The sequence below is a fragment of the Callithrix jacchus genome, chromosome 19 (assembly GCF_049354715.1).
Source record: "Callithrix jacchus isolate 240 chromosome 19, calJac240_pri, whole genome shotgun sequence".
Classification (NCBI taxonomy): Eukaryota; Metazoa; Chordata; class Mammalia; order Primates; family Cebidae; genus Callithrix; species Callithrix jacchus.
In genome coordinates, this window is record NC_133520.1 from 48,063,953 (window position 1) to 48,085,873 (window position 21,921).

Genomic DNA, 21,921 nt, shown 5'->3' on the forward strand with positions numbered 1-21,921 from the left:
ATACTTCCTCCATAATCAATTTTGGTAAATGCTCCATCTGCACTTAACAAATGTGTATTTTTTCAGCATATGCTGCAGTGTTCTATAAATGTCAATATGTTAATTAATCATGCTGTTTAGATTTTCTGTATCCTCATTGATTTATTTGCCTGATTATTGTAATACTGTGAGAAGTGTGGTCTTATACATTGACTGCTGTTTGATTTCTCCTGATAATTTTGGCAGTTTTTGCTTTTATAAGTTTGAAAGCTATATAATTAGATTCATGTAAATTCAGAATTATTTTTTTCTTATAAACTGACTTTTTTTTTATAATAGAGAAATGTCCATCTGGATTTTTCACAATACTTTCTGCCCTAAATTCTTTCTCCAATCACTTTTTTTTTTTTTTTTTTGTGGTATTAGTCTCACTCTGTCACCCAGGCTGGAGTGCAATGGTGTGATCTCAGCTCACTGCAACCTCTGCCTCCTGGGTTGAGGCTATTCTCCTGCCTCAGCCTTCCAAGTAGCTGGGATTACAGGTGCACACCATCACATCTGGCTAATTTTTTGTTTTTTTAGTAGAGATGGGGTTTCACCATGTTGGCCAGACTGGTCTTGAACTTCTAACCTCAAGTGATCCACTCGCTTTGACCTCCCACAGTGCTGGGACTGCAGGTGTGAGCCACTGCGCCTGGCCCTTTCTCAAATATGAATATAGTTATACCAGCTTTCTTTAGATTCAACTTTACCGTATATACAATTTTGCCGTCCTATTGCTTTCACTCTTTCTGAAAGACAGTCTTAAAGGATATCTCTGGTAAGCAGCATACAATGCAGTTGTTTAATAAAATCTGATAATCTACGAATTTTGATTGAAGTATTTAATCTACTTACATTTAATTCTATTCTTGAAATATGAGTTTATATTTATTATATAGTTATTTGTATCATATATTACTTGTAGTCTATTGGTCTCGTGTTCTCTTTACATAGCTTTATTGAAATATAATTTACATATCATAAAGTTCATTTATTTAGAGTACACAATTTTAATACTTTTGGTATAGTTACAAAGTACTGAACCATCACCATAATCTAATTTAAGAACAGATTCAGCTGGGTGTGGTGGCTCACATCTGTAATCCCAGCACTTTGGGAGGCTCAGGTAGGTAGATCACAAGGTCAGGACATCGAGACCATCCTGGCTAACATGGTGAATCCGTCTCTATTAAAAAATAAAAAAAATTCGCCGAGTGTGGTATCTGTAGTCCCAGCTATTTGGGAGGCCGAGGCAGGAGAATCTCTGGAACCCAGGAGGTGGAGGTTGCAGTGAACCAAGATCACACCACTGCACTCCAGTCTGGGTGACAGAGGAAGACTCTGTCTCAAAAAAAAAAAGTCATGACAATAAATATAAGGAAAGAAATCATCAGTCATGAATAATGATGAAACTTTTGGTTAGCTAATATTAGTAGAACAAAATCAATTTAATTACTACTCTTAAATTCCAGCTAGATCTATTATGAATAATACATTTCATATAATAATAAACTCAAATAAATTTTAGGTCTGCCTACTATTAAAAACTCGTGGGTACATAGAGGAATAAAGAACTTTTTAAAAAGATTCTAACAATTCAGTGCAATCACAATCAAAATTTCAGCAAGTTATTTTGTAGATTTTGACAAAATGATTTTAAAATTTATATGTGAAGGCAAAAGACCCAGAGTAATCACAATATTGGAGAAGAACAAAGTCAGAGACATATACAACTTCAAGACTTACTATAGGCTCAGATTACATGCCTGTAATCCCAGCACTTTGGGAGCCTAAGGCAGGCAGATCACAAGGTCAGGAGATCAAGACCATCCTGGCCAATAAGGTGAAACCCCATCTCTACTAAAAATACAAAAATTAGTTGGGTGTGGTGGCACGTGCCTGTAGTACCAGCTACTTGGGAGGCTGAGGCAGGAGAATCACTTGAACCTGGGAGATGGAGGTTGCAGTGAGCCGAGATCATGCCACCATACTCCAGCCTGGCAACAGCGCAAGACTGTCTCCAAAAAGACATACTATAAAGCTACAGTAATCAAGACAATGTGATGTTGGTTAAAGAATGGATATTGAACAAAACCGTATTCTAATGTAAATAAAATGTGTCAAATACATACCAAATAATCGCTGTATACTATAAAATGAGAGACAAAAATAAGAAGATGTAAACACCCAGTGATAAGGAACTCTATGAGCAGAAATACTACTTCTGGCTGGGAGCATCGTGAGAGGGTTTAAGGAAGATGCCTCCTTGGGCATTTGCAGAGAATGGTGGGGTAAACTTTTGAAAGGCTCAGAATTCTAAGTTGAGGAATTCGTGTGACAAGAATATGAGAACATACACCTGAAGAAAGTATAGCATATTCAGGGAATGAGCTCAGTTTGGATAGAGAATGAATAATATAAAGAAGTAATTAAAGCTAGAAATAAAGAAAGATTAAAGTTTTAGATTCCTTTGTGAGAACTGAGGTCACATGATAGCAATTAAATTAGGAACGGTCTGCTGGAAAGACAGTGTGCAGCAGTCATAGGCAAGTTAGAGACCCACATCTAAGAAGACGTCATCAAGGCAACCCCGACAAAACACCATGAGAGTGATCCAAGCATTAGCTGGATTCACCCAGGTGCACATATTTCTTCCGAACCAATGACCAGGCGGTAGCTCACACCAGTAATCCCAGCACTTTGGGGGGCCAAGGTGGGCGGATCACCTGAGGTCAGAAGTTCAAGATCAGCCTGACCATCGTGGAGAAACCTCGTCTGTACTAAAAATACACACACACACACATTAGCTAGGCATGGTGGTGGGTGCACACACACACACACACACACACACACACACACTAGCTAGGCATGGTGGTGGGTGCCTGTAATCTCAGCTACTTGGGACGCTGAGGCAGGAGAATTGCTTTAATCCAGGAGAAAGGGGTTGCAGTGAACTGAGACCATGCCACTGCAACCCAGCCTAGGCAACAAGAACTAAACTCCACCTCCAAAAAAAAAAAAAAAAAAAAAGGAAAAAAAAATCCCTTATGGGGAAACTACATACAAATCAACAAAACTTAAATATCTGTAACATTAATACCATCTACCTCCAATCCACGCTGGAGCTTTAAGAGCCTGTACCTCAAGAACCAATAAATGGTGCAATTAATTTCCTTACATGCAATGTAATTGTCATTCACACAAACACTTCTGTAAACTATTAGAACCAAAACAAAATTTACAGGCCATGAGTGTGTCAAGATAATCTCAGTTTTTATCTTTGACCTTGGTATATTGTTTCTATTCCTTCATCTGAAAAAAAAAAAAAAAAAACATTTATTGAGTGTTTATACCTACAATGCACACATTCCATTTATGTCCTGTTCTGGAAGAAGCATCTGTGGCAACGCAGTTCTCTCACTATTTACTCTACACAGAATCTAGAACATGGTTACTCATCATATATCAACAGTAAACAACTGCGGTGAACACCAGCTTATGAAGTATTACATTTTGCTGTTTCTTCTGTGGTCTCTGATGTTATTTAACTGTCATTTACCTCTATCGTTGCCCTGTCCAATCTCACTGTTGTGTGAGATCTGGGACACTTTTTTTTGTTTTTGAGACAGGATCTCGCTCTGTAACTCAGGCTGGAGTGCAGTGGCACAAACACAGCTCCCTGCAGCCTTGACCTCTCAGGCTCAAGCACTTCCCCCTCTGCAGCCTCCCAAGTAGCTGGGACTATAGGTGCACTGGCTATGGCTATTAACCACCATGCCAGGCTATTTTATTTTTGTAGGGACAGTTTCACCATGTTACCCAGGCTGGTCTCAAACTTCTGGGCTCAAGTGATTCTCCTACCTCAGACTCCAAAAGTGCTTGAATTACAGGCGTGGGCCACTGCACCTGGCCTACTTTTCCTTTTTTTGTCAGATACTTTAAGGCTTTCAATATGTTGTTCTTGTCTCCCATATGGCTCACTTTTTGCAGAGCTGCGGAAATCAGTGTGCTATGATACTAGACTCATTCTGTGTGTTCTTGCTGTGCTGCTCTTTGTACTTTTCTCAGTGGTCTAAGGACAGTTCTAAGGTTTCCTGTTCCAGGACTCTTCTACAGGTCCACGTGGCTTTAAGAGTTAATGCTTCACCATGAACTCAGGGCTCACGTGTGGCCGGATCTCAGAAGCCACATGAAAGTAATCAGGTTGTACTACCAGTACTGATCTCAGGCTCACCATCAGAATGTTCCATCTGGTCTCTGTAGCCCTCAGGTTATACAGATCCTGCTGGTCTTTGCCCTTCTCTCACAGTTCTGGGATTACATGCAAAAAAAAAAAAAAAAAAAAAAAAAAGTGTATCTTCTCAGAATGTGTGACTGCTGTAATTACTACAGAAGCTGTGTGAGCTGGATGAGGTGGCTCACACCTGTAAGCCCAACACTTTGGGAGGTCAAGGCGGGAGGATCATTTAAGGTCTGGAGTTCAAGGCCAGCCTGGGCAATATACCAAGGAGCCATCTTTACAGGCATGGTGGCTTGTGACTGTGGTCCTGGCTACTCAGGAGGCAGGAGGATTCCTTGAGAACCAGCACTGGAGGCTGCCGAGACTGTGATCACACCGCTGCACTCCACCCTCGGTAACAGAGCAAGAATAAACTCAAATAAAAGGAAGTTACTTAACTCAAAACAAAAAGGACTTCTTTTAAATCTTCAAATCAGAGACTATATGCCAGATTTTGTATGTGTGCATATTGCCTTCTATAAATTAAATCTCTAAGTTGTATCTGATTCACAAAGACACCATGACAAGGGATAACCATGTAATTTCTCATCCAGACTGGGACACTTGGGACAGCGAAAGAGGGGAGCTAACAGTGATGAAGCTGTGACCACAGGTATTAACCTGGATTGTGTCAGGCAAACAAGGATGTATGATATCCGAACCCAAAAGGTCATTTTCTGACTTTCACTTTCAAAAACATTCCTTTTTACCCACAATAGAGAGGGAAATTCAAAAACAGCCGTACTTAATAGCCAAAAAAAACTCTACCATATGTTCAAAACCTGTTACTACAGTAGCAGAAACAGAATTTTTGGTATTTTTCAGCCCCTTAATTTTTGGTCTGTGAATTCTATCTTGCGGTCCCCCTCCAGTTGGCAAATATTTCCTAAATATCTAGTATATAACATGCATTGTCTTGGATGTTAGTGGTATAGCAAGTGAATTCCACAGACCCAAAGACATGCACTCCTGGGATTTACACTTTACTGGGGATGGGAAGGCAATAAACAGACCAGGAATACACAGTCTTCAGGAGGTGTTGAGTGCTTTGAAGAAAACACAAAAAATGCAGGGAGGAGTGTTAGTTGTTTCTGTTTTTGCTTTTGTGTTTTTTTTGTAGGGGACAAGATTGCGCCATTGCACTCTAGCCTGGGCGACAGAATGAGATTCTGTCTAGAAAAAAAAACATTAGAGAATGACTGACTCAATAGGTTCCACATATCTTTAAGTCACTCATAAATTGCAGAATAGTTTATTAAAACTGAATCAGAAATGCACCATGTTATTTATTTGCTATGTTTATAAATAACTTTTTTCTATTATAAGCACACACAAATTGAATGAGACTAATCAAATAAAATAACCTATACATTCAAGATTCATAATCTAAAACAGTGCCTAACTATGCCACTGTGATTAAATTACATGATGCTCAAATTGACCTCCTTATTGAGTTTGATGACAGAGTCTGGAAGCCACGTCATTCAAATGCTTAGTATGGAGTATCCTTGGCTTCTGCGTAGAAAGTTGTCTTTCGGCCCGGCGCGGTGGCTCAAGCCTGTAATCCCAGCACTTTGGGAGGCCGAGGCGAGTGGATAACAAGGTCAAGAGATCGAGACCATCCTGGTCAACATGGTGAAACCCCGTCTCTACCAAAAATACAAAAAAATTAGCTGGGCATGGTGGTGCGTGCCTGTAATCCCAGCTACTCAGGAGGCTGAGGCAGGAGAATTGCCTGAACCCAGGAGGCGGAGGTTCGGTGAGCCGAGATCACGCCATCGCACTCCAGCCTGGGTAACAAGAGCGAAACTCCGTCTCAAAAAATAATAATAATAATTTAAAAAAATTAAAAATTAGAAAGTTGTCTTTCTAGAAACAGAAAGACAGTAAAACCAAAAGGTGCATCCTTCAACCACAGACAAATTTCCACATTCACCTAAGTGACAGATAATTGTTGCTCAGTGAATATTTTTAGCTGTGGGCCCTTGAGGAGATTATGATCACATTCACCTTTAAATCACTGCATCAATTTTGCAGATGAAGGGCAGGTACATATTTATATACAGAGTTTTGGACAAGATGCTGGCTAAATATTACATTAATGAGTATATTTGTGAATTTATTGGCATTATAACCTCATTATTGAAGTACTATTTATGCTTTACCAGGGATGCTTCTGAGTAGGAAGGTAAACAGAACACACTCTCTTAAGTTAGACTAGATATTCTGTCTAGTCTAAAATACAAAATACAAAATATCTAGTCTAACTTAAGAGACAAATAGCTAGTAGCATCATATTGTCTACAATATAAACATAAATTTATGTCTGAAGTTTCAGACACAAATAGCTAGTAGCATCATATTTTCTACCATATAAACACACCAATCCATTCAGCATTTCGCAGTTATGAGGATGTACAAAGGGACGGTGTTGGGTAAGTAATTAGATCTTTGCTCTGCTCTTTCATTGAACTATTTACTATCAAAGCCAGTTCATATCACATTATATTTATCTTCTCTCTGTTACTAGATTGCTAAGATTCTCAAGAGCAAGGAGGCATTGTTATTCATCCCTGTCCCCCTAGCTCCAGAATGCACAGAAGAAACTCAATCTATTTTTGTAGAATGAACACTGTGCGAATGAGTCAAGTGGAGAATGAACACATGCTTTCTATTTCTCGGCCATGGAGACGCCTGAGCACAGAGTTAAATTTCTTTTCACTTGTTGGTCCTAGTTTGGCTCAGAAACATGGAGGGTTTCGAATACAAACACTTCCAGTGAAAGCATACAGATGCTGACGACCCATCTGCCACATAATGCAGCAGTGTTAGAAATTATCTGATCTTCATTTCCCACACAATTCTCTTCCTTCTCCCAATAAAAGAACCTCGTTTTAAAAAGCATCCTTCCCTCTTGCCATCTCCATGGTCAGAACCAGTTGTTCTGGCCCCATTTTCTCTTGTGAGTAAATACATTAGCTATGGGTGTGTGACAATGAGCATGAGGGAAATTCTGCCAGGGAGTTCCTGGGGAAAGTGCCTTGCTTTTAGAAATAAAGAAAATCAGCTCCTTTTTGTGCCTATTGATGATGCTGACTTTGGATATCATCCCTGAAATTCCTACAAGGTGTTTTGTAATCATGAACCAAGCAACACAGAACAGAGCAAGGAGAACTATAGACATCTAAGCCAAAGCTGGATCAAACCTGAATATTCTCTTCCTCTGAACATTCTGTGTCCTTATTTTTTTGAAACCATATATAATTAAGTGGTAAAAGATGACAAGACAGTATATGATTCCATCTACATAAAAATATTTTTATACGTAAAGTATAGATGGTTATATACCAGTCTTTTAGCTGTGGCCATCTTAGGGGGGAATAAGGATTATAAAGAGGGTATTTTTATTTTATACTCATATATTACTATTATAAAAATAAAACATTTCAATGATTTAGAATTTAAGTATATTTGCATATTGTATCCATAGTAGGCACTGATTACCTTTAACAATGGCATTAATTAAAAATAAGTAAATAAACAAATGATGATAAATATAAATGCAATTTGTTGCATTCCTATTATATTCCAGGCAAGCATCTTCCTGAAACACAAACAAAAAATAGGGAGTGTGGTATTATTTTTCTATGTTAACAGGAGCCTGTTCAGTCTCGGGCTATAGTCTCTTCAGTAGCGGATATTTATACTTTAAATAGTGCAAATATCTACTACATTTACACAATTTAAAGTATGGTCACAGTTTTACATCCTAATTCTGTATTTTGATGGAGTTTAATTCTATATTTTACTGGAGACTTAAAAAGAGCATATTTGAAAATGAATGAACAATATCAAGTGTCAAACTCCATTCTTTTCCAGTGATTTATGAGCCCAGCCACTTGAGAAACTTACTTTTAATAACATACAGAACACAATTTATATCATATGAGCCACAAAATTCATCAGCTCTTCCTTTTTCCTCCACATTACCCCAATGTGCTTTAATGAGAAAAAAGCAAATGGAAAGAAATCATCAATATATACCTCAACCAGAGTGGACACAACATTAACTCTTTTCATTTTGATCCTTGATCTATCTGCCCTAGAGCTTAAACAAAGAAGCCTTTACAATATAGAAAAATAAGGATAGAAAAGAAATGTTAAGATCTGCTATTGGAACTGTGACCATACTTTAAATAATGTAAGTGTAGTAGCTATCTGCCACGGAGGAGACCGTAGCCACAGACTGAACAGGCCCCTATTGAAAAAGAAAAATAGTATCACACTCACTATTTTTTATTTGTGATTCGGGAAGATGCCTGTCTGGAATATGATAGGAATTCAACAAATTGCATACATACACATATATATATATATATCTCCTTTTTGATTTAGTTATTTTTGATTGATGCCATTGTTAAAAGTAATTAGTGTCTACTATGTACGCAATATGCAAATCTACTTAAATTCTAAATCATGTGATTACTGAAAACTCAGAAAACCTTCAGAAAATGAAGTTGTTAAATACAAAATGTATGTGAATCTATGAATTGGTATGTACATAAGATAGACTGAAATTCATATTGATCAGTTTGCAAGAAAATCAGACCCCTGTCAAATCCAAAAGTATACTTTTCAGTCATTTTTAAACTGGATTGCTCTAATTTTCATTTGATCTTGTCAATAACATCGTACTCAAGCTCAGTACTTCCATGATAGGGTAGGCCACATAATGGTACCCCAGAAACATGCACGTCCTAATCCTGGGGACCTGTGAAGATGTGACGTGGTAGGTCACCGCTGGCTTTGAGGATGGAGGATGGGTCAACAAGCCAAGAATGTAGGCTAGACAAGGTAAGGACACAGATTCTTCCCTAGAGCCCCTGGAAGCAATGCAGCGCTGCCATCACCCTGATTTTAGCCCATGGAGACTGATTTTAGACTTGTGACCTCTAACGCTAGAAGATAAAAAATTTATGTTGTTTTGAGCCACCAGCTTGGTGGTAACTTGTAACAGCAGCCATAGAGCAAGTACAGTTACAGCCTTTGGATAACTGAAGGTTTTATTGTTGTGGGTGTTCACTTTTTGTTGTTGTTGTTTGTTTTTTTTTTCAAGGCCAGGTTTTGCTCTTGTTGCCCAGGCTGGAGTACAAGGGGACAACCTTGGCTCACTGCAGCCTCCGCATACCGGGTTCAAGCAATTCTCTTGCTTTAACCTCCTGGGTGGTTGGGATTATAGGCGTGCACCACCACGCCCAGCTAATTTTTGCATTTTTAGTAGAGAGGGGGTTTCGCCACGTTGGTCAGGCTGGTCTTGAACTCCTGACCTCAGGTGATCCACCCACCACAGCCTCCCAAAGTGCTAAGATTACAGTGATGAGCCACCACACCCAGCTTGTTTTGTTTTTATATTTTTCCTGAGATTATAGTTGTTTTCCTCAGAAGGATCAGATTTGGTAGGAGCTCACTCAGGCATACTCAAGGCAGAGACCATCGCAATGCTGGTAGGATACACACAGTGCTTTTTGTGTGCCAAGATTGTTCTATACACTTTACTTATATTATGAAATTCTCAAAACAATTCTACAAGGGAGATGCTATTATTTTCCCCAAATTATAAAAAAGAAAACTGAGGCTCAGAAAGGTTAAGTAACTTATCTTACCAGGAATTGAACTCAGAGAGTTAGCACTACAACCTATGAGCTTTAACCACTATGAAAAAATACACAGATCTTCTTCATCTTTTGCTCTTGCATTTATAAAAAATGATGTTAGATGCAATTACCTGTGTGAAACTGGAGCTTCAGTGTTTGATAAATGCACTTTTAAAAAGTAATTTATGGGCTTCAGTATTTCAAAATGTACTTTAAAAAAATTTATTTACCAGTAAATTTAGCCAGTTGCTTCCTAATGCTTTTACTTCTTTTTTATTGAGATGGAGTCTTGCTCTGTTGCCCAGGCTGGAGCGCAGTGGCACGATCTGGGCTCACTGCAAACTCTGCCTCCCAGGTTCAAGCAATTCTCGTGCCTCAGCCTCCCTAGTAGCTGAGATTACAGGCACATGTCCCCACGTGTGGCTAATGGCTTGTGTTTTTAATAGAGAAAGGGTTTTATCATGTCGGTCAGGCTGTCTCAAACTCCTGACCTCAAGTGGTCCACACACCTTGGCCTCCCAAAGTTCTGGGACAACAGGCATGAGCCACCGCACCTGGCCCCATGCATTTTCGAATGCTCTTAGAGTACATGTCTTAAAGAGACAGGGGTTTTATAAAAAGAATAACACAAGTGTGTTATTTTATTTACTTTTTGGAGATGAAATCTTGCCTTGTTGCCCAAGCTGGAGTGCAGTGGTGCAATCTCAGCTCTCTGCAACCTCTATTTTCTGGGTTCAAGTGATTTTCCTGCTTCAGCCTCCCAGTTGGCTGGGATTACAGGTGTGTGCCACCACACCTGGCTAATTTTTGTATATTTCATAGAGATGGAGTTTCTCCATGTTGGCCAGGCTGGTTTCAAACTCCTGACTCCAGGTGATACAACCGCCTCTACCTCCCAAAGTGCTACGACTACAGGCGTGAGCCACCATGCTCGGCTGACACAAGTGTTTTACTACTCCACATTCTATAGCTCCATTTTCCATAAAAACTGGACATGTCTGAGTCTCATCTATACCTCTGTTAATAATTAAGTCATTGTAATGCTTTCTACTTTGAAGACAGTACATAATGTAGAAAGAGGAAACATTATTATGGTTTCTTATAAAGCAATAAGCCATTTTACTAAACTGAAACATAAAAATCATTTTAAGAATATCTCTAGACATGTTTTGGATTGCCTTTCTGACAAGCGTAGTTTTCTATTAAAATTTTAAGGAATTGCCTAATGAGCTCAAGTTGTTCCCTGGAAAAAATTTGAAATGATTTTTTTATTAATGGTTTTAATATTACTTCTAATTGTTTTGGAAATGATTCTAAAAAGTGCCAAGAAAATTTAAAGGAATAACAAGTTCCACATACATAATTCCTTCTTCATGCTAACATAACTATATATATACTTCTGTAACATACCTGAAATTGTACTATAATTGTTTTTCTATTCCTGCAGTTGTAAAGTCATTAGTGACAAAATACACATTTACATGTCTTTACATAGAGCCTTCATAAGATAGAAATTATCTCTAAAATGTTCAAAAAGTTAGCACTAAGTGATAATTGGATTTATTTGATATTCAATTCAATATGATTTGCTCATCACAAATAGTATTTATAATATTACATTGTGAATTTTATAGATTTTTAAAGTACATTTATAACTTACAGTATGGTAAACTCCCAATACCCATGATAATGAGGAATATGTAGCAAATGGATGAATGATCCAAATCATAATCACCTAAATTATAAATGTTAACCTATTTCTCCATCAAAGATCAGGACGTAAGGAGCAAAGAGTGGTTATTTTAATTTTTCTCTAGTTTAATCTGCAACATTCTAACAATAAAGGGACCAACAGTCAAGTGGCCATAAGCGATAGTTGAAAAGGGCAGGGTCGTACAATTTCCTAAAACAATTAAACCGAAAGATAGAAAGGATACTCAATGTTATATTTTAAAATATGCGGTCCTAAACAGAATATACAAACCATATATTGGACTCACGGCATTAAATCAAAGCAATACCTTTACAACAGGTGATAATTATTAAAAATATTATTTGAAACAGAATTTTCAATAAATTTCCTGGACTCTAAAACCAGAGCTCTTTCTACTATACTGTGTCACCTCTCACTTGGTATCTGTGCTCGTGAGATGAACTCCTTAAATTAAATCAGGCATTACAAATAGAATTGTATGAGAGAAAGTCGTCATAATATTGTGAATTAAGATAAAATGAAGAGCCAAAAGCACAACATCACCTAAATTGTGAAACTTTATTAACTACGAAACATATGGAAATAAGCAAATGCTACCATCAACTCCATATTCTATCACTGTCACAGCATCATTAAATTGGCAACTACATGTGCCAGAATTGGTTAGGATACCGGGGTCGAGGAGAGGAAGTGGGAATTGGACTGCCTCTGTCCCAGGGAAGGAAGAAAGCCGTCAAGGCCAGAAAAAAGGCAGTCAGGAATTAGTAACAGTCCAACCCAGGGAGTTTAAAAGTACACAAAAAAGAGTAAGTAAAACAATAATAACATGCACCATCATTTAATAATCACCAAGACTCGATGATAAAGTTATCTTTCCCCACGCCACAGAGCTAACCTACGGCAGAACTGGTATTCTCAAACAGTTCTCTAAGGCAACAAGCCCCTGTTGTAACCCTGTGCTATATCATCCATACGCAAAATAGATCTGGAGAGCAAAAAGAGAAATACAGAGGTAAATGTGGAAGTGACAAGTTATCCAGAACTACATAAAACCCAGGGGAGAAATAGAAAGGACAGCAGAGGCAAGAACATGCACCTGCAGACGCCCAGAGACAGTGGGGCCAGAGATGGGTGCTGTTCAACAGACACCTTCTCCCTCTTGTGTCTGCCTACCGTCTCCATCCTCAGGATCTGAAAGGTTGTGTGGGCAGCTACTGAGGTAACAGGGCTTGGCCTATTTCCTATTGCCATGAGTTTAAGAAGAATAAAAGCTAAACAATATTCAATGTAATCATATAGATACTGGATCTAGGTCTCTCTCTCTCTCTCCCCCTCTCTCTCCCTCTCTCTCTCTCTCTCTCTCTCTCTCTCTCTCTCTCTCTCTCTCTCTCCATATATATATATATATTTCTTTTTTTTAAATTAAACAGACATTTTAGAAAATCCTCTTAGATCAACTCCTTCAGAATGATTTTGATGCCACAAAAATATGAGTTATTTTACTAATAGTCACAATAAGCACCTTTTTAGGGAACCCAAAGTTCATAAATGAGGTCATGTTTTCTCCCATTTCTCCTTACCCATCTCTTCTTCTGTTAGCATGATAATTTTCATGATTTACTTCATCACAAATGATGTTGGGGGTTTTTGCTAAGTTTCCTTAACCATTTTGTGAAAACCATGTATTTATTCATGACCTTAGAATACTAGCAAAATGGTCCTTAACCACGAGAAACAAAGGCATGGTTTTAAATGAAAAATTTTTTCCTTATCACCAAGTGTGTTGGTATTACTATGTGCATATGATAGCCCTTTGGACATGAAATAGTATCAGTATTATTTAATTTACTCAATTACATAAGAAATTTAAAAAGAATTATTTAATAAAAAAAGAACAAGGCTTTGTAAAGAAAGTTGATTATGAAAGAATTGGGAATCAGGGAACACAAGGTTCATTTTGATTCACTGTTAAACTGAAAGAAAAAAAATGATTTCATGAAAATTCACATTCCCTTGTGACACACTTCATCCTAGAAAAAGTGTCTTTTTGTTTAAACAAACTACATATGATTTATTAACCTGGAGACAGTAATTTGATTGATAAAAGGGTTCCCCATTAGAGTTCCATAATGAGTGTAAAGGAGACATTATAAAGCACTGGAAAAAAATTCTATTTGGGCCAGGTGTGGTGGCTCACACCTGTAATCCCAGCATTTTAGGAGGCCAAGGCAGGCGGATCTCAAGGCCGGGAGTTTGAGACCAACCTGCGCAAGATGGTGAAACCCCGTTACTGCTAAAATTACAAAAATTAGTCAGGCATGGTAACATATGCCTGTAATCTCAGCTACTAGGGAGGCTGAGGCAGGAGAATGGCTTGAACCCAGAAGGCAGAGGTTGCAGTGAGCTGAGATCATGCCACTGTACTCCAGCCTGGGAGATTCATCTCAAAAAAAAGAAAGAAAAGACATTTGAAGTCCAGAAGACTTGGTTCCTACAACTGCCAGCAGCATCCATGGATCACATATCATTCATGGATCACATAACATCAGACGTGATATTTAGCTGGTGTGCACTCTTTTGAATAAAATGGTTAAGTAGAAAACATCTATTCTTCTTGGTAAACTGTTGCTTCTCCAAGTCCCCACAGTGCTCCCTAACCCTGACCACCCCAGAGGTCCTCCAGGACACCCCCCATTGCTTAATATAATAGAGACTTCCAGAACCCTTCCTCTGATGCTGTGGCTTCGGCCATGCTAATTAACTTGCACCTGTAGCAAGCTAGGAGTGAATATCATTCCTGCCTATATGTAATCAAAAATACTCAGCAGTATGAGAGAATCTTTCGATTTTCCCTAATATACACTACCCTGTTGAACTCTTTGACATTGGTTTCTTTCTAAAAGTTACTAATAACCAGAAATAGGTTTCAGCTTCATGAAATGTATTTCTTCCTTGCAGATTTTTTCTCAAATTATACTTCTCAAATTAATGTCTTACAGTAACCATACTGGGCTTTATAAAATAGTATTCAACAGAGCACACAAATTACTACTTTATCTGTGATGGAGACATTCTAGAGAGTTAACAATTCAAAACTAAATTCAGCTAAATAAAAATATTTAAGGAGATCCAGAAATTCTAACTTATAAGTGTCTTAAAAACATAAATCCTAGAAGCTGGGTACAGTGGCATGCCCCTGTAATCCTAGCTATTCCAGAGACTGAGGCAGGAACATTGCTTGAGCTCAGGAGCTCACCACCAGCCTGGGTAATTAGCAAGACACCATCTCAAAAAAAACCATAAATCCTAAAACAGTATTTCAAATTACTTCCTATATTCTAAGAAACGGTAGAGTTTGCCTAGCCCAACTTCATGATTTGAGGAAGATAAAAGATCTTCTCAATGTTGTTAAATTTAAAAAGTGCAGCTTAGCAATTTAAAAATTAAATTTATGGCAATTTAGTTCTAAGCTGTTATCTATGAAGAGAGATGAAATGGTAAGATGTATTTTTAAATGCTAATGCCAAATAAAAATGATCTTTCTTTATAAAGGCATATTTGCATATCAAAGTTGATGCGACTCAGGGATGTTTAAAAATCAGGAGGGGTTATTTCAGGTGGAAATGAAACTAGATTGAGAATTCTTTTACTCTTTCACAATTTAAGTGTACCTAAAATGGTTTACATTAAAGAACAGAAATTTTTAAAAGAAGCTTTATATATCTTTATAGTTTCAAACTTTGTTGTAAACAAAAATGAACTTGAAAAACTAACAACATATTTGAAGCTTTTTGTATAATAAGCTTTTAATCTAATATCAAATAAAAATCACTGAAGTTTCCTTTCCCTACTTAACAGCATACTGCTAAAATTTAAATTAATTTAGAATTAATACACAGGTCAAGTAAAGTCCTAAGCTGCATGACACTAAAATTTTAAAAACTACAAGGCTGATGAAAATGTTACAATTGATCACTCAGTTCTATCAATAATCACTTATGTATTATCATTTTTTAATCTCTTTACTTATCCAGACCAGAGTAATGATTAATAACAACAGCAATATATAGATCAATAATGGCAAAATAAAATTTTCAGTTTTATTTATGGAAATATATTAAACTAGTAATTACAGTACCAAAAAATAAAAATTAAAAAAAACCCTCAAAATGAAAATTTGACCATTAATCCTCCTGCTTAATTCTAAACTTTAAAAAATTGATTAAGACTGGGTAAACAGCTCAGATGTCAGTCATAGCAAGTCTCATTGAAAATAAAATAACCAAACTGGCTTTGAAAGAAAAATACTTGCATTAGGAGACCACAAAAATATTTCACTTTTCAGAAGAAAATGATTAGCTGTTTGCAAAATTACAATTGACTAAAACCATTAACACCAAAATTTGGTTACTTAAAATATGTAACAGTGCCATGAAATTTTACTTGCCATGAAAAAGCTCAGAACAGAGTCACATAGTGAGAGGCATTGGACAGTGAAATAAAGGTTGATGACAAATAGCCATGCACGAAGCTATGAGTTAAAATAACAATAACAGCTCTGAAAAGGTAAGGAGACACAGATGTGCTCAAAGAACGGTCTCTTTTAAACCACAGACATAAGCACGAGGTCTAGTGACACAGATCACATCAAGGATGGATTTTTTTTTTTTAAGTTTTCAAGACACCACAAATACGCTGGATAAAGCAGAAAGTCAAAGGTAAGGAAATTCCAACTGAAAGGCATTGACTTATTTCAGCAAAAAGAAAATCCCTGACACCTGTGAAAGAAATTGTTCCTATAGTAGGTGAGTTCATTAAAATACTACAAGTTGACATAAATCCGGTACTTGCCCCTTCTGATTTCTCCACGGTGTTAGCCAACATCTCCTGCAGGGCCCGGACAGAGAGGGACTGCTCCAGCACGAATGTGCAGATGGAGAGGTCCGGGGGTACATTCTGCACCGAAAGAGGAAGAGCCATTAGTAGCGTCACCTTCATCGAGCATCCAGACCCAGCTTACCTTAGGAGGCTCCAGTTTCTTTCGTAGAGTATTTGTCAACTTTCCACCACACGTTCCCCAATCATCAAGAAACACTGTCATTACTCCTCACATTTAATGCATTTCAACCACCACGGACAGCAACAGCTGCCATTTATTGAGTGCTTACTCTGCTATGCACTGTCTTGGGAGCTTTATCTACAACTCCTGTGGTCGTCTGTAGTAAGGATTATTACTATCACTTGTGTGAACAGGCGAAACAGAAGTTAGGTTCCTTTTCCAAAGTCACAGAGTTATAAAATTTCCACACTAACGATTAAAATCCAGATTTCTCTTACTCTCATGCCTTCATTTCTAACTTACCTCTCAGTCCGCTGATAAAAAATAATTTTAAAAAATAAATAAAGGACAGAAAAATAACACGTCTCAAATTAATATCAAAGTCAAGCAAATATAAAATTGAAATAGTATAAAATATTCACAGACACAGGTTTCTCCTTAGCCACAAACATGGCAATTACTTCGTTTTATTCAAGTTGGACGCTGTATTTTGCCTCTAACTCAGAGTAAGGTCATTTGGCGACTGCTCGGTGTGTATGTATGTTGCTTTATTTTTTCATCCTCCATTTGTTTTCTCTTCTCTTTCTCTTAAACTTCTATCTCAATCAATATACTGCAAATTCTCAAAAATCTCAACTCAGAAGGTGAAGGAACCAGGATGAGTGGACTGGCTGTTCACGACCCAGGTGATGGGTGCACTAAAAGCCCAGACTTTACCACCACACAATATGTGTATGTAGGAGAGCTGTACTTGAACTTCCTAAATACTAATCTACATAAATTTTAATTTTTTTATTAATAAAAGGCACATGGCTGTAGCCCCAACAATTGAGAGGGCTGAGGCCGGAGGAAGGCTCAGCCCCAGGAGTTTGAGGCTGCAGTGAGCCATGGTCACACCCTTATATACAAACCTAAGGGGCAGAGCAAGACCATGTCTCAAAAAATAAAAATCAATCACCCCGTCATCTACATTAGGTATTTCTCCTAATGCTATATAGATGACAGGGTGACGGATGCAGCAAACCATCATGGCACGTGCATACCTATGTAACAAACCTGCACATTCTACGCATGTACCCCAGAACTTAACATATAATAATAAAAAAAATACAGTGCCATTGACAGCCCAGGTGGTGAACTCCATTTTCATGTTAAGTTTTTTTCCTATTTTTGTAATGTGACTGTAATTTTACATAGAAAGGAAGCAAAATCTTCAATGATCTCAACATCATTTGGACCTATAACCTACCTAAATGGAAAAAAAAAATGTTAATTATCAATGCCACCAACAAATATGCTTGCTGAGCACTAAAATAATAAGAATAATAAAATAAAATAAAAAAAGGAAGATAATTCCATTTGTGTGGTTAAATTGTGAGTGCATTTCTTTCTTTTGTTTCAATTTATGGAAATGTTTTCCAATAAAGACAAATAACAAAAAATAACTAATTGGTGAGTTAGAACGGTAAGCTACGAAGCCTGTATGCTTTTGCTTAGATGAGCATCATCCAGTATGCAGACCAGACAGGTCCAAGCAAACGTTCAAAGGAGGATCTTCGCAACAGAAGAACAGTACAAATACATTAAACACAACACGAAAGCAAGTTATGCCTTTCTCACAAAAAGAACATTAGGAGGATAAATTTGATAAGCTGATGCGATTCATCAAAATTACAATTTGCATTGTTTTAAGTTTTTATTAAACTGAACCACTATAATTGGAATGATTTTTCATCAGCAGCATAAAATGATGCTTTATGGTTGCAAGGAAGAATTAAGTAATGGAGTTCCAAAATTAAAGCTAAAATTATTTTATGGATAAATGATGTTCACAACAAGGCCACAAGCTTATGCATACCCCACAAATCCCCCTGGTTCCCATGTTTTGTTCTGTTTTTTTTTTTAAATAAAATTTCCTTTTCTGGTTTCTGCCATCCTCCTATCACGGGCTCCTGTTCACCCAACACAATCAGTTTCCATTCCTGCTCCAACAGTTTCAGCCAGCAAAGAGTCCTCTCAAATCTGGCACAGCTAAATGCTTTTACACTCCGCAGTTGGCCAGGAAAGGGCTTTCTTTCTAAAATCCTCATATGAAAGTTCAAAGGCTAGGAAAAGAACTCTCTTCTACTATGAAATTTAGGAATACATGATCTTAAATTTAATTTTTAAACTTCTAATCATACTAATTATAGTCTCCTGAGATCAAGACAAATGCTTATGTAAAAAGAAAATCTGTTAATGTAAGGTTTTATTTCATTGTATCCATTGAAAATGTGAGGGTTTATACTTCGGCAGTGCTGACAGAGCACTATGTTATTAAATAGTGTGCTGGTGAACTGACTCGAAAAAAAATCCCTTGATTTGTAGCATTTGCCCATTCCTGTGGTGTAAATACTCCAATCGCTGCTGATTTCAAATGATCAACGTTTACAAACCAGCTTACAAAAATCCAAAATGTCTCACAATCAACTCTTGGCGGTTTGAAAGAGCTGTTTTCAGCATGCCATTAGACTGATGATTTCAGACAAATATCCATTAATTGCTTTAGAATCAGCATATCCTAACAGTTAAAAGCATGGCTCCTATATACAGACCACCTAAGCAAAAACACTGGCATCATTACTTATTAGCTGTTAACTTTTATAATCCTTGGTTTCCTTCCCTAAAGAAAATGGATAGTAATTATACCCTTCTCATAGGGTTGTTATGAATAAATGAGATGTAGGGAGCTTATCACAGTATCAGGAATATAAAAAGAACTTAAAATAAGTGAGCTATTATCATCAGTTTTGCATACTGTAATTCCTCTCCATTTCTGGAAATTATGAAGCACCACTCATTTCTTAGAATCAGTTCTTGCATGGAATCTACTTTGGACAAATAGTGTTTAAAAACACAGATCTATAACTATGCACCTGTTCATAACATCCAAAATCTTCCAGTATTGTTAAGAAAAGACAGTTTCCGGTAATATTTAAAAGTTTATATTCTGGGTGCATTTCAATAGTTTCATGCCTCACTTAGAGCAGAATGTAAAAGATTGAAATAATATTTCATATTATTTTAAAGATCCTTGAAAATCACATGGGTTTCAAATGAATTAATCCTGTCAAATGAATTTTATTTTTCCCCAGAGCAATGAGCCTCCTAGTGATACTTTTCCAAATAGTGGGAGTTAGCATAAATAAACACGCCAACAATCTTCAAAGGCAATTCTCTATCTCTTACACATGCCATCCATTTTGTTCTGAGTCATCTTCACCATGCCTTCTCTTTCTCTTTGTACCCAGCTACCCCTACACACACAAGTGTAATAGAAAAGCTGAGACATTTTCAAAAAATAGTGTTTACCTTTCAGGAAAACTTAAAACAGTACACATCAGAACTTTGTAGTGTTGTCTGTTTTGCTCTAAAGAAAAATGGTCTAGTTATTTCAGGTAACAGAATCATCAGTATAATTTGGTAACTTTTAAAGCAACAAATGAAGTATTTCTTCATTTAGGTGTGTATGTCTTCAAAGAACACTGAAACTGGTACAGTTACACCCATGGTAGCATGTTGAGCCTTTGTTACCACTCCCAAAAATAAAGCAGCATCACTGGAAAATAAAGGGCCTCATTCATTCATCTTTGATAAATGGCCCTGAACCAAAATGATTCCCAACACCAGCAACGGCAGATAAGGTAAAACATTCTACAAACATGTAGAGTAGAGGCTTCCATTTGCAAATTATCATCTTTTCCTTAGTCTTAATTTGTTTTTGCTCAAGTCTTATTACTGAGAAAGTTAATTTTTGGAACTTCAACATGTAAGACTTTTCCTCGCCCTCACCGTGAGCGTGCTACCAAAGGACGAGAACTTTCATATAGTATGCTCTGCATTGTAAGTGCTTTGACATACCCAGATCACATCAGAACACAAAACCAAAAACTGCAGTGAAGCATGTATACCTACCTGCCTCTTACACACCACATTCGACATTTACTTGTAATGCAAAATTAAATCACAGAAAGAGATTTGGTCTGTCTAAACGTCCATGTGTATTTATTCTACCCAGAATAGTGCCCAAAGCAAGCCGGCAGGAGGTTAATAATGCTTTTTATATGGAGACAACACCAATTTTGTCAGGATGTGTATACTTTGGGAAAGGTAACAAACTTTAGGCTGGCGGCCTGGCTATGTGCGCTCACTAGCTCACTCTTGCTCTCTCTCCTCTCTCCCTTTTCTCTCTCTCGTTCTCTCTCTCTGTTTCTTTCAACTGATCATCATCCTCCCCTGCCTGGCAAACATATTCTCTTAGAGAAGAAAGAAAGTCTCAAGAATAACCACAAAGCAGCATCTGGCTCTGCTGGCTCTGGGGAGGCTATGTAAAATCAATTAGGTTTCCAAGTGAAGTATCCATCAAACTATTTGGCTTCCAGATACTATCTGCCTAACCCACTTAAAAACCTATTGAAACATGTCATTACCTTAACTGAATAACAACCAATAATTTAGGACTATATAAGTCACATTAAGCCGCCATCCTTCTTATTATTACTGTGTAAAAACTGCATACTAATAAACTATTCTGTTTCACATCCTGATGCATTTGCTTACATTTTTCTTCTCCCTCAGCATGAAGGTCCCCATCTCTGCAAACTATTTCATATTGTTAAATCACACATAAAAACATCTCCTTGTAGGGAAGTCAAACAATACTGAAAAACAGAAAATTCTCTTTCCAAATTTACTTATACTCACTTTCCCTTCCTTTAGCTTTATACTGTATTTCCATTTCCTTCTATGCATTTACATGTATACATATGCTATGTATCCACAGCAGCAGAAGCTTTCATATCCAGTAGAAACACATAGATTAGCTTTTTCCATTAGTGGGTTCACTCTACATAAACTACAATTTTTAAATTTGCTGGTATATCTTGGAGATCAGCGCCTGCCAGTAAAGATATATCTGCTTCATCATCATGACCGCTACCGAATCTAGATATACCACATTCCTGCTGAAGATAAAGCTAAGTGCTCTGCCATGCAGTACTGTTATCCAGCTTGGATCCCACTCCACCTCACAACCACCACCAGCGGCAGCCCTGATACAATGATCTACACAAAGAAAATGTTCAGTGTTTGATAAACTAACCTCAAACTGCAATTTCACCTATTTCTGGAAAGTTAAACAGCTGCATATATTCTA

At 37.3% G+C, this 21,921-nt stretch overlaps 1 protein-coding gene across 23 annotated transcripts in view; it reads right to left on the bottom strand.

Annotated features, from left to right (window-relative positions):
* The window catches only part of RYR2 (ryanodine receptor 2), a 781,807-nt gene that overhangs the window by 470,803 nt on the left and 289,083 nt on the right, over positions 1–21,921 (bottom strand). For all 23 annotated transcript variants that reach the window (XM_035280524.3, XM_035280523.3, XM_054248004.2 and 20 more), the window contains exon 3: positions 16,520–16,624. In XM_035280524.3, coding sequence (XP_035136415.2) covers positions 16,520–16,624 — 105 coding nt within the window. The remainder of the gene's footprint in view (positions 1–16,519; positions 16,625–21,921) is intronic.